The sequence below is a fragment of the Pongo abelii genome, chromosome 10, assembly GCF_028885655.2.
Source record: "Pongo abelii isolate AG06213 chromosome 10, NHGRI_mPonAbe1-v2.0_pri, whole genome shotgun sequence".
NCBI classification, from domain to species: Eukaryota; Metazoa; Chordata; class Mammalia; order Primates; family Hominidae; genus Pongo; species Pongo abelii.
Genome location: NC_071995.2, coordinates 13,107,878 through 13,121,467, shown reverse-complemented (window position 1 = coordinate 13,121,467; position 13,590 = coordinate 13,107,878). Strand labels below are relative to the sequence as shown.

General features: G+C 45.8%; 1 protein-coding gene across 4 annotated transcripts in view; it reads right to left on the bottom strand.

Moving 5' to 3' along the window:
- Positions 1 to 13,590, bottom strand: part of BORCS5 (BLOC-1 related complex subunit 5) — a 127,303-nt gene that overhangs the window by 11,211 nt on the left and 102,502 nt on the right. For 2 of the 4 annotated variants that reach the window (XR_010135724.1, XR_010135723.1), the window contains exon 4: positions 7,395 to 7,710. Coding sequence is in view for 2 of the 4 variants with exons in the window: in XM_024256528.3 (XP_024112296.1) it covers positions 7,480 to 7,710 (231 nt within the window). In the remaining 2 variants the exon portion in view is untranslated. Of the gene's footprint in view, positions 1 to 3,315; positions 7,711 to 13,590 lie in introns of those variants that run through there. The other 2 variants (XM_024256528.3, XM_054526859.2) reach the window with 1 other exon arrangement.

Sequence of the window (13,590 nt, the reverse complement as noted above, 5' to 3'; positions counted from 1 at the left end):
ACTGTGCTTGCGGGCCAGCGCGAGTTCCGGGTGGGCGTGGGCTCAGTGGACCCCCGACTCGGAGCGGGCGGCCGGCCGGCCCCACCGGCCCCGGGCAGTGAGTGTTTTAGCACCTGAGCCAGCAGCTGCTGTGCTCAATTTCTCGCCAGGCCTTAGCTGCCTTCCCGCGGGGCAGGGCTCGGGACCTGCAGCCCGCCATGCCTGAGCCTCCCCCCACTCCATGGGCTCCTGTGCCACCCCAGCCTCCCCGATGAGCGCCGCCCCCTGCTCCAGGGCGCCCAGTCCCATCGACCACCCAAGGGCTGAGGAGTGTGGGCGCACGGCATGGGACTGGCAGGCAGCTCCACCTGCAGTCCCAGTGCAGGATCCACTGGGTGAAGCCAGCTGGGCTCCTGAGTCTGGTGGGGACTTGGAGAACCTTCATGTCTAGCTAAGGGATTGTAAATACACCAATTGGCACTCTGTATCTAGCTCAAGGTTTGTAAACACACCAATCAGCACCCTGTGTCTGGCTCAGGGTTTGTGAATGCACCAATCGACACTCTATATCTAGCTACTCTGGTGGGGACGTGGAGAACCTTTGTGTTTAGCTCAGGGATTGTAAACGCACCAATCAGCGCCCTGTCAAAACAGACTACTCGGCTCTACCAATCAGCAGGATGTGGGTGGGGCCAGATAAGAGAATAAAAGCAGGCTGCCCAAGCCAGCCGTGGCAACCCGCTCGGGTCCCCTTCCACACCGTGGAGGCTTTGTTCTTTCACTCTTTGCAATAAATCTTGCTACCGCTCACTCTTTGGGTCCACACTGCCTTTTATGAGCTATAACACTCACCGCGAAAGTCTGTAGCTTCACTCCTGAAGCCAGCGAGACCACGAGCCCACCGGGAGGAACGAACAACTCCAGATGCGCCGCCTTAAGAGCTTTAACACTCACCACGAAGGTCTGCAGCTTCACTCCTGAGCCAGCGAACCCACCAGAAGGAAGAAACTCCGAACACATCCGAACATCAGATGGAACAAACTCCAGACACGCTGCCTTTAAGAACTGTAACACTCACCATGAGGGTCCGCGGCTTCATTCTTGAAGTCAGTGAGACCAAGAACCCACCAATTCCGGACACATTAGGAAGGTGTAGATTGAGATGTGAAGAAAAATAAGGCAAAATTGGAGCCGAGTGTCCAAAGAGATTATGTGAAGGGTAGACGGTGTATATGGGACTAGTTTATGGAAACTTTTTAGCCTCAACATGTTCACTGTTACTTTATCTTAAATACTCCTCTGGTTCTGTTCTTCTGAGAAGCAGGAATGTTTTAGATCTAGTAAACAAATTTGTCTACGTATTTTTTCTGTGAACATTAGTCTTCTGCATCTATAAATAGAAGCGGGAAGTAAACTATTTCTAGCTTCTGGGGGACCCATTCATCCTTGAACAGCCTAATTATACTTGGTTATATCTTTAAAGCTGCAGAATCAACTGGAAAATCACAGCACTGTCCTGGAAGATATTTACAAGTCAGTCATATTGTTGTACTTTATTTTCAGAGACAGCAATATGCATTTATGTAAAAATGGTTTCATTCTTTTGGTTCCAGCTCGAACACTAGAATCAGTTTGAAAATGCTGACCCACAGGAAATGCAGGATGTGACCTCGTAGAAGCAATGTGACAGGCAAATAGGGTAACCTGAAGAGCATTCAGTAATGGTCTGGGTTCTCTTTGTCAGAATTATGACAATTTCAAAGACCAGACTGAAAGTACTTGGTGCAAAAAAGCTTTTCGCATAACTCATGCCTCAAGGAATGAGCTTTGATTGGTGAAGAAAATTGAGTCATCAGTAAATTCCATCAGATCTTACACTGACATTGATAACCCTGGAAAAATCCCGGAGGCATGGACACACACACACACCAGCATAACGCTGGTCATCCTGGCAGGCAACTAAATCTAGATGCCAACTTTTTAATCTTTTTGGTTTGAAGCATGTGGATAATTATCTAGCTACCCTTTCCTGTAGCCATAGCATTTGAATGGAAGAGACATGCCTAGTGTGTCAAAAAAAGCCACAAGAAATTCAATGTTATTTATGACAGCAGTCCCCAACCTTTTTGGCACCAGGGACCCATTTCATAGAAGACAATTTTTCTACAGACAGGGAAGCAGGGGGATGGTTTCTGGATGAAACTGTTCCATCTCAGATCATCAGGCATTAGATTCTCATAAGGAGTGCAAAACCTAGATGCCTCACATGTGCAGTTCACAATAGGGTTCACGCTCTTAAGGGAGTCTAATGCTGGGGCTGTTCTGACAGGAGGTGGAGCTCAGGCAGTGATGTGAGTGATGGGGAGCAGCTATAAATACACACGAAGCTGGCTGGGCACAGTGGCTCACGCCTGTAATCCCAGCACTTTGGGAGGCCGAGGTGGGCGGATCACAAGGTCAGGAGTTTGAGATCTGCCTGGCCAACATGGTGAAACCCTGTCTCTACTAAAAATAAAAAATTAGCCGGGCGTGGTGGCGGGCGCCTGTAGTCCCAGCTACTCAGGAGGCTGAGACAGGATAACTGCTTGAACCCAGGAGGTGGAGGTTGCAGTGAGCCGAGATAGTGCCACTGCACTCCAGCCTGGGCAACAGAGCGAGACTTCATCTCAAAAAACAACAACAACAATACATGAAGCTTCACTTGCTCATCTGCCGCTCACCTCCTGCTGTGCAGCACACTTCCTCAAAGGCCACAGATGGGTACCAGTCTGTGGCCTGGGGTTTGTAGACCCCTGATTTATGATAAGTTAGTGAACAATAACGCCACCTCCTCAGGGGCACTATATAGTTCTTAACAAAGGAATGAAGAGAAAGGTCGGGGAAAGAAAAGCAAACTACTCTCATGATTAAATTTCAAACCTAAAAAGTCCACAAGAAGAAAAGTTTTCATTTCTCCCTAATCCACCCTTCAATCTTGAGTATCAACATTTTGAATAATTTCTGCTGAGCACTATATATCTGGATTTGGCTGAAGTATAAACAAATCAGGAAGACCAAGTTCCCAATCGCACTAGAATTTTAACACATGTTTGGTCACGTCTCTGACAATTCCTGGTTTTGCCTTGGGACTTACTAGGGGAAATGCCAAAGCTAAGTAAGTTCTACAGATCAACACAGAAGTGGCACATGTCATTCGCCCCAGGGCCATTAGTTTATGTAACCTTGTAAAACCGAGTTTGTAATACCTATAACGTAAGGGTAACAGTACCAACCTCTTTCATAACTCTGAAGAAAAGAAATACTCAGGATACAGAAACAAATATACAGACACACACATACACAAAATCAAACTTTTTTACTCAAAAAGCAGATTCTCCCAGACTAAACTCATTTCTAAACAGAGTTTCACTCTTGTTGCCCAGACTGGAGTGCAATGGCACGATCTTGGCTCACTGCAACCTCCGCCTCCCAGGTTCAAGCGATTCTCCCGCCTTGGCCTCCCAAGTAGCAGGGATTACAGGCACAAGCCACCATGCCTGGGTAATTTTTGTATTTTTTTAAGTAGAGATGGGGTTTCACCATGTTGGTCAGGCTGGTCTGGAACTCCTGACCTCAGGTGATCCACTCGTCTCGGCCTCCCAAAGTGCTGGGATTACAGGTGTGAGCCACCACGCCCGGCCTAAACTCATTTCTTGAATGTACTCCTATATCAGGGTATGGAGTCCTTGAAACTCATTTAATGAAATATTTACTCTGCACAGAGAACACTGGGTAGGTATCTAGGTTCAAAATATATTTCATATTTTAAGGATGTTATCATCTAAGACACAGGAGACTATATATATGTAGTCTATAAAACCATACATAGAGTTACTAAGAATAAAACTTTGAGGGAAACAAAGACATGAAATCTGTAAAGTAAAGGCTACACTATCACTTGCTCTTAACTCCACAGTCATTATATATATATATATGTGTGTGTGTGTGTGTATATATATGTGTGTGTGTATATATATGTGTATATATGTATGTGTGTATATATATGTGTGTATGTGTGTGTGTGTGTGTATATATATATACACACACACACACACATACACACATATATGTTTGTTTTTGGTTTTTTTTTTGAGATGGCATCTCACTCTGTCGCCCAGGCTGGAGTGCAGTGGCACGATCTTGGCTCACTGGAGGCAGCTCACTGCAACCTCTGCCTCCCAGGTTCAGGCGATTCTCCTGCCTCAGCCTCCCGAGTAGCCGGGACTACAGGCACCCGCCACCATGCCTGGCTAATTTTTTGTATTTTTAGTAGAGACGGGATTTCACCATGTTAGCCAGGATGGTCTCGATCTCCTGACCTCATCATCTGCCCGCCTCGGCCTCCCAAAGTGCTGGGATTACAGGCGTGAGCCACCGCACCCGGCCCATTTATTATAAATTTATATATACACCTAACACAAGGAGTGAAGGCCAGTTTCTATCAACCTTCCACTTTGACCAGGGAAACCAGGAGACTGCAGATAGAGGCCTATTTGACAGTGTTCATCAACAGAAATGAATAGACCGCGAGATAAGCAAAACAGCCTCTAGAAAGCAGCAGTCAATGAACAGCTAATTTATAATTAAAAGGAAGAAAAGCAGCCGTACCTTGGGAGCTCGGAATTTAAAGTCACTACCAAGACCTAGAGCCACTGCTCAGAGATGACAGGTAAACACGCTCATTGTAGTCAAGATGTATCAGAATCACAGACTTGGAATCTTAGAGCTGAAAGGGCCTTGAGAGCCCACCCAGACCTGCTCACGCTGTAGGAAGGTGGAAACTGAGGCTCAGGGAAAGGAAATGGCTTGCCAAAGATTAAGGCTAGAAACGTCCAGCCGAGGCTCTTTCACAACCCCTATCCCTGAAATATCCCATAACAGCCAGACAGGTCATGGGGTATTAACCAACAGAGAGATCCAGCATAACTGCCTCTTGAAATACAAATCACTCAGACTCCCAGGTTCCATCAGGAAATAGCAAAACATGAGAGGGAAAGGACTGCTAATGCCATGTTACCAGTCAGAGGTTCCATCAGAGAAGAACCACTAGGAATGACGTAGAAAGAGAGGATTGTGAAAGGGGTTTGACCTAAGCAATTAGAGGGGCTGGTAAAAGTCTCGGTTCGGCTGTTTCTTCTTCACCAGACCATAGGCCAGGCGGTTGGAAAGGAAGGTGAGGGAGAGCAAGTACAACCGAGACCTGCAAGCCACAAGCCGGGACCTGCACCTGTCTCTCATCAGAGCCCGCGCTGATCTCTCATCCCCAAACCTTCATCCTTGTGGCTGCAGACCAAGAAGCTGGTTCTCATACCCGGCCCAGGGTTTGGAAAAGCCAAAGGCAGAGTTCTGCGGGAGTGGGAGGAGCCGTGGGCCCAGCGGCTGCCCACACCACAAGTGCAGGAGATCCATGGTAACGTGCACGCGATGGAACAGGGCCTGACCTACATTGACTTCCAGTGAATACGCATGGTGTTGCTCTACTTCCACTTCCAAACCTCATGCAAATTTCTCCCTCACCAGAGAAACAAACAAGGAAGGGAATTCTGGGAACACAGTTCAGAAACCACAACATGCCATCAAAATATTAAATTAACTAGAATTCTTTCCAGAAGTATTGAATTTGCCTATTGTTCTTCTGCCATACTTCTCTGCTTCCACCCAGTAATAAGTAGCCTATCACTTACCTACTCAGGACCCCAATCTAAGTGAACCCCATGTTTTGTCTAACTTCTACTTTAGAAGTAGACACAGTTGGCTGGAGAGCTGGCTGACTGTGCGGTTTGTTTGTGCTGCGCTGGGTCTGCCATCCTGTCCTGCGCCAGCCACTAACCGCTGCGGCAGTGGAAAGGCTCGGCCCTCGCAGGTTTGAACTGCCGCCCACTCTGTGCTTTCATGCATCATCTCTATTAAGTGCAGTGAGGATAATGGCACCTGAACTATTTTTGTAGCTCTGTAAACAGCCCTTCATTCTTCGAAGCTACAAACATATCCCTGTGTTCAGAACTGGGTTCTGTATGCTCCAGAAGAAAGACAATGATGGTGATGTCTTAAATATACCACTTTTTGTCAATCTAGGTGAAAGAAATATGAATATTCATTGTATTATTCTTTCAAATTTGAAAACGTAAAATCAATTTTTTTTTTTTTTAATTAGCAGGATTTGGTGGTACACACCTGTAATCCCAGCTACTCAGGAATCTGAGGCGTGAGGATCACCGGAGCCTGGGAGTTTGAGGAGGCAGTGCGCTATGATTGCGCCACTGCACTCCAGCCTAAGCAACAGAGCAAGACCCTGTCTCAAACCAAGATTAGAATCAGATCAAGTTTAGCCGAGATACATTAAATTGAGTGGATCAATTTTAATCTTGTGAATCTACTAAAGGCTCTTTCTGGTATCTGAAAACACCTCCCGACGCTTGCAGGAACATAGGGAACAGGGTACAGGCCGCATGCCATCCCGGCCCCAGCGACTCCCTTCAGCTCTGGCTTTTAGTCTCAAGGTGTCTGCCTAGGTCTGCTCCCCACATTCCATTCTTTGCTTCTCCAGTCCTTGCTTCCATTAGAACACCTATGATGTGCAAAGTACGACACTAAGCACTTTTGTTGTTACTCAAATAACTTCGTTTCCTAAACTCCCAGAGAAATTCAGCAGCTTTTTGAGTTTTTTTCTTTTCAGAAGGCCTGAGGCTATACGGCCATATTTGTATCCCTGGCACAATATCGGACACATCAAATGGGTTCGAGAAATGTCTGTGGAATGAGAGATCTCTGCAATCAAAGAAAGCTAAACTATGTCTGCATCAAGGAAACCGGTTATCAGTGGAGATGAATCTGATGAGGGTGTGGAAAGGCAGGCTTCAGTTTCTGATGACGACTAAGGGACACACCTAACCTGATAGTCAACAAAACGCCAGTGTTCCACCTGGGCAGGAAGACGTGCCCCAGATAAGGGCTTGGTGTGACGGCAACAGTCAGGTAGAAACAGGAACAACACAGAGACCTAGATTCAATTAGTTTTTCAAGGTAACCACACATAAACCAGACAGCCTACTGAAACGTTCATGAGAGCACTGAGAACACAGAGCTTCTTAAAATATTTCTCCCCTTGTCTCCGTATTTTTATTCCAGTACCTGGACTGGACTATATACTCTCAATTAAAAAAAAAAAAACTAAATAAAAATCATTCTCAATGCAGAGTTCTTCAAAGAATTCCTAATAATTCACATGTTCCAGCTGCAGTTATCACCGAGAACTGGTTAGGTTCCTTCCACATAGGGAAACTGCATCAAGGAAAAGAGTTGGGCAAAGTCAGATTTTCACGCCAGCCAGACTCCTTCGCACCCACTTTCAGGGAGCCTCCCGCTAGCCTCCAGACCTGGTCAGGTGATATGACCTTGGCTCCACACGTCCTCAGGGTGTCGGCGTCTGGGGCTCCCAGCCCTAGGCAGGCCGGGCAGCAGCTACAGCCTGAGCTCGCGGTCGGGCTTCATGCTGAAGGGCTCCAGCCGCTCGCCCTCGGGCAGCATGCTGTTGAGCCTGTCCAGCAGGGGCACGGTCTGGTCGATGCCCATCTGTATGCGGCGGAGGATGGCGGACATCTCGTTCACTTTCTGGATCTGCTCAGCATACTTGGCGTATCTCTTCTGGCGCTCCTGCATGAAGCTGAACAGAGTTTCTACAGACAGATCCATCTGTGGACGGGAAAGAGAAGTACATTATACCTTGTTTAATCAAGTCCTCTCTGCAGGGCCGGGTGTCCAGCCTGTGAGGGACACAGTCCCGCAGGTCCAGTGGAAGCTGACAAGTTTTACAGGAAGCACCCAGGGCTAAAAAGCCCTTCAGGGACACAGCTTTATCACCTGTTGTGCCAGAACCACCTGTAGAGAGAACTGAGAGGGGATTGTCCCCGGCTTTATGTTCTGGGAATGTGTGTTATTTGTACCTTGTTGAGACCCTGAGATTTCTATCTCCCTATATGAGGGGAATTCTGGATGTGGAAATCAGTCAGGCCAAGGCTGAATCTGGCTCTGTCACATGTATGAGCTGCTAGTACTTATCCCTTGTGTCTCAGGTTCCTCATCTAGAAAAAAACTAGGAGCAGATGGGTGTGGTGGTGTGTGCGTGTAATCCCAGCTACTTGGGAGGCTGAGGTGGGAGGACGGCTTGAGTCCAGAAGGTCGAAGCTGCAGTGAGCCATGATCATGCCACTGCACTCCAGCCTGAGCGACAGAGTGAGACCCTGTCTCTAACAACAACAACAAAAATCCCAAACTCCAAAACGCATGTTCTTCACTCACTCCTTCTCTTCCCTGGACGGCTGCAGTTTGGCGGTCACTCGGGGAACACTGCAACGGAAGTGTGGCTCTCCCTGCCAGGGCCAAAAATGCAACCAAGGCTCCCGTCCTCACAACAGACCACATTTGTCAAACTGTGAGGACTATCTCATGTGCCCTTCTCCCCCATTAAAGAAACTGTGGGTTCTGGGCTCCCCTTGCATGACTTCTTCTCTTCCCCTTAAAGAGGCTCTTTAGTACCTATCACCCAGATAAAAATAGGGAGAGGAGACCACCATCGTGTTGGGCACCTGCACCCCTTCCTCAGCATGGACCCCACTTCCACCCCTTCACCCCTTGTTTCCTTCCCAGGCCAGGAGAAAACAGCTCAACTACTGAGGCCCACACTCCTATCCTGAGATTCCCAGGCTCCTCCAGCCCTTCCTTCTGGTTTATTCCCGGAGCACGCCCCTTCCCGACCCTGCATCAGGACAAGGGCTCAACACCCGGTACCACAGAGCCTCTGAAAATGGCTTCGAGAGACATAAAAACAAACGAACGAAAACACGGGGGAGCAAAGCCAGCCCCAGGAAAACATAAGTTCCCTTTTGCTATCGTCTGTGGGGAGGGCCTGAGGGGCGGGAGGCGACTGAAGCACATCACTGCTGCTGTCCTCTGGCGGGCCTCTTGCTTGAGTGCCTGCAGGGCAGGAGGAGCAGCTAGTTGGGCAGGGGGAGACGGAGAAGAGAAAAAAAAAGAAAACATCGGAGTGAGAAACTCCAAATAATGTGGAAACAATGCACACCTTCTGGGGTTCTCTGCAGCCCTGTCTGGCGCTCAGCACTTTGGAAGTAGTGAGCCAGGAGACTCCTGCGGTCCTGACAGTCACCCGCCGGGCCTTTTCAGGGTGGCCTTGCAGTGCGCACTGAGAAACACTCCACACACCTGAGAGACAGCGGGGCTCGGGGGAGCCAGGTGGAATCCTGAATTGGGAACCTTCTCGGGCATCACATTTTACTTGGCGGGGCATTCCTGGCCCTCCACCCCGCAACCCTACCAGCCTAGACGCTTGAAGAGTTTCTATCTGAAATGGCCTCCAAGGCTCTAACTTATCAAGTCTAAAGTCCTTGGCAGTCAATCCATCCTTGATTCACACCTGATGAAGACTGTTCACAGCCATCGTCACCAGGTACTTGTCAAATGGCATGTACTTCCCTACACATTTCCACATCCAGCTGGGGCCTGTGTTTAATGTCTCCAAAGCTTTTGTAAAGGCACTTTCTGTTAATGCTGAGATAAGCACACTGAGTTCAAACAGGTTGTTCATGCGTGCTGACATCATGTCTTACTTCAATTATGCGCCACAGAAGAAAAAACCACAAGAGGAAACTTGAGTTTGCGTGACTTTGAAGATCTCACAGTGACAGAACCTGCACTGGACCCCAGCTCTCCGAAGTCCAGCAGCTCCCCTCTTTTACACATATTTCCTGAGCAAGACCCCTGTACCACTGATGCTCTATGAGACTTTTGTTGGCACGTGGCATGGCATTAAAGAAGACTGGATCACATGTAGGGAAAGTTATTACCTTTTAAATGTTTCCCCCATTCTTTGTTGCAAAGAAAGTCTCAACTTGGTGCAAGCAACAATGGACTATCTGGAAAAGGACAGTAAAACGGTTGATGCCTATTTTTGATGTCTCTGACCTTTGCTCTTGAGGTAACGCTGTCCCTGATCCATAATTCCTGCCTTTACTCCATGAACCCCCAGACACATGCTCATTGTAACACATTTGACATGACTGTAGGCAGTAAACCAGTACCTCATGCAATTCTGAATCACCATTTTGACAATCTAGGGATATATCCTTATTTGCCTTTCCTATTTCTATTTTTGGCACATGGATTCTAACAAGATAACATATATACTAATTGTCTTCTGGATAAACAGAGGTGTTATGATATCACCTAGGGTTGCCTCACTGAACACTCCATAGCCATTCAAAAGACCCAGCTTGGCCAGGCGTGGTGGCTCATTCTAGTAATCCCAGAACTTTGGGAGGCTGAGGAGGGCAGATTGCCTGAGCTCAGGAGTTCGAGACCAGCCTGGGCAACACGGTGAAACCCCGTCTCTACTACAATACAAAAAATTAGCCGGGCATGGCAGTGTGCGCCTATAGTCCCAACTACTCGGGAGGCTGAGGCAGGAGAATCACTTGAACCCAGGAGGCAGAGGTTGCAGTGAGCCAAGATCGCACCACTGCACTCCAGCCTGGGGGACAGAGCGAGACTCCATCTCCAAAAAATAAATAAATAAAATAAAATAAAATAAAATAAAATAAATCCAGCTTCAGACAGGGCAATCTAACCATCCAAGCTGGAGCTAAAGGGCAACCACGAAGCTGTTTGTGAAATGGATAGTCACAATTTTTGTTCACTACACTCATCAATCCATTCATCTACCAATAAAACAATGGTTAAGATTGCAGGTTCTGGAGTCAGACCACCTAGGTTTAAGGGCCACCCTCGACCCAGTATCTATGTGATTTTAGAAAATTACCCAGAAGGGTGATTCCATGAGAGCAAGGATTTGGTGTGCTTTAAACCCTGCTGTATCTCCAGTACCCAGCACATAGCAGGTCCTGAATAAATATTTGTTGAATAAATGAATGAAAATATATGTAAGCCTCGGTTTCCTCATCTGTAAGGTAGTGGGGATAACAACAGTGGCTACTTAAAAGACCGTCCTGAGGATTAAATGACATTCTGCAAGGAGAATATTATCATCCTGCCCAGCACACAGTGAGCACTGGGTAAGTGTGACCTATTAACACATAGGCAACAGACAGTTATTGAGTAGCACCATGTGCCATGTGCCATGCACTATGCGAGGTCCTAGGATAGATATTGAGAACCAAAACTACTTACACCCACACAGCTTACCGTGTACATTAACATGAATTTTCTTTTCCACTGTTTCTGTTAACATGACTTTACTATTCCAGGAAACTCAGGCCCAGAAACATATAAATTGCAAATAACTTTGTTTCAGGAACTTAAAAAAAATTAAATGAATAAACTAGCTGATTTTCAAATAGAAAGTGAACAACTCTTTATTCTCCACAACTCTTGCCTCAAAACCCTCGCCTTGCCGTAACACATGACCAATTTATAATCAGTGGTGTGTGCGTGCAGAAGTCTCTCCTGGCAGCTTCCAGGCACCTTCCTGGAAAGGCAGCCGGCATGCACTCTTTGTTGCTTCTCTTCTTCACTGTCCCCTCCTCCACTCTGCTGCTGCTGAAATGCAGGTGCACCCCATGCAGACCACGAGAATAACAAAGGTTACATCTTTGAGTTGGCAGATGATGAGCTAGAAGCAGCCTGGGTCCATGAGGATGTTTATGTGTAAGAGTAGACCAGGCCTCAGAGAGACGAATAAACTTTCATTTTGTATAAGCCACCATCATTTGGAGTTTCTGTAATACTAGTTAATATAATCTTATACTGACAGATATGAATGCTGGCCAGGTGCAGTGGCTCATGTTTGTCATCTCAGCACTTTGGGAGGCTGAGGTAGGAGGACCATTTGAGCCCAGGAACTCAAGAGCAGCCACGACAACACAGTGAGTCCTCATCTCTACAAAAAATAAAATAAAAATTAGCCAGGTGTGATGGAACACACCTGTAGTCCCACCTGCTCCAGAGGCTGAGGTGAGAAAATTGCTTGATCTCAGGAGGTCGAGGCTGCAGTGAGCTGTGATCACACCACTACACTCCAGCCTGGAAAAAAAGAGCAAGGCCCTATTGCAGGAAAAAAAAAAAAAGAATGCGATAAAGCCTTTGTCTTCAAGGAACTCATCATTTACTCAAGCTCATACTTCAAACTTTGCCCTAAAGATTCATATACCATCTCTGGGGGCAGTCCATTTCAAAGGACAAGGGAAGAAGAAGGGGAGGTTATTTGAGGATAGAACTGCAGGCCTCATTAAGGTATTAGGCATCTGTAGAATGTGCTCAAAGTTGTTCCAAATACCTTATATGGATGGTGCGGGCCCATCTGCCCACTTGGCTGGTCCACTCAGTACATGAACTCAAAATATTAACAAATAAAATCCAGAAATATACAAAAAGGATAATACATTATGACCAAGTAATGCTTATGTCAAGGAGACTCACTTTTTCAACATCTGAAAAATCAATCAAAGTAACTTGCCATTTCAACAGAATAGAGGTTAGAAATCTTTGATTGTCTCAATGGATATAAGAAAAAGCACTCAACAAACTGAACATGCATTTATTATGGAAATTTTCAGCAAAGTAGGAACAGAAGGAAACTTCCTCAACCTGATAAAGGGCATCTATGAAAAACTTCCAGCTAACAATATAGTTATTGGTGAAAGACACTTTTCTCCCTAAGATTAGGAACAAGGCAAGCATGTCTACACTCTTACCACTTCTATTCAACACTGTACTAAATGCAGTAGCCAATGCAATAAATTAACTAAAAGGCAAATAAATTAGAAAGGAATAAGCAAAAGGGTCTTTATCTGCAGATGACATGATAATACACTTAGAAAATCTTTAAAAATCTACTAAAAACTATTAAAGTGAAGTTAGCGAGGTTGCAAGATACATGGTCAGCATACAGAAATCAATTGTATTTCTACATAACAATGAATGACAGGACAGTGGAATAAAATAATACTATTTACAACTGCATCAGCAACATGAAATACTTAGGGAAAAATTCAGCAAAATATGTATAAAATCTGTACACTGATATTACAAAACATCGCTCTGAAAAATTAAAAGGGATCTCAAGAAATGAAGTATATCATGTTCATGGATTGTCAGATTCAACATGGTCAAGGTGCTGATGCTTGCCAAATTGATTAAGAGGTTCATTTGCAATGCAAGTAAAAAGTCTAGAAGGCATTGTTTTACAGGAATTGGTAAGCTGATTCTAAGTACATAGAATGGCCAAAATAATTGAAAGAACAAAGTTTGAAGACTTATAGTACTTGATTTCAGGACTTACTATAAAGCTACAGTAATCAGGATAGTGTGGTGCTGGCATAGAGACACACAGATCCATAAAACAAAAGGCAGTGTAAAAATGATCTAAAAATATATTGTTAATTGATTTTTTTATTGTTGTTACAAAGATCCCAAGACAATTTAATGGGGGAAAAAAGTTTTTCAACAATTTGTGCTAGAATATCTAGATAGCCATAAAGAGAAAGAATGAACCTGGAGCCTTACATCTCACAGTGCATACACAAGAAATTAACATGGAATGGA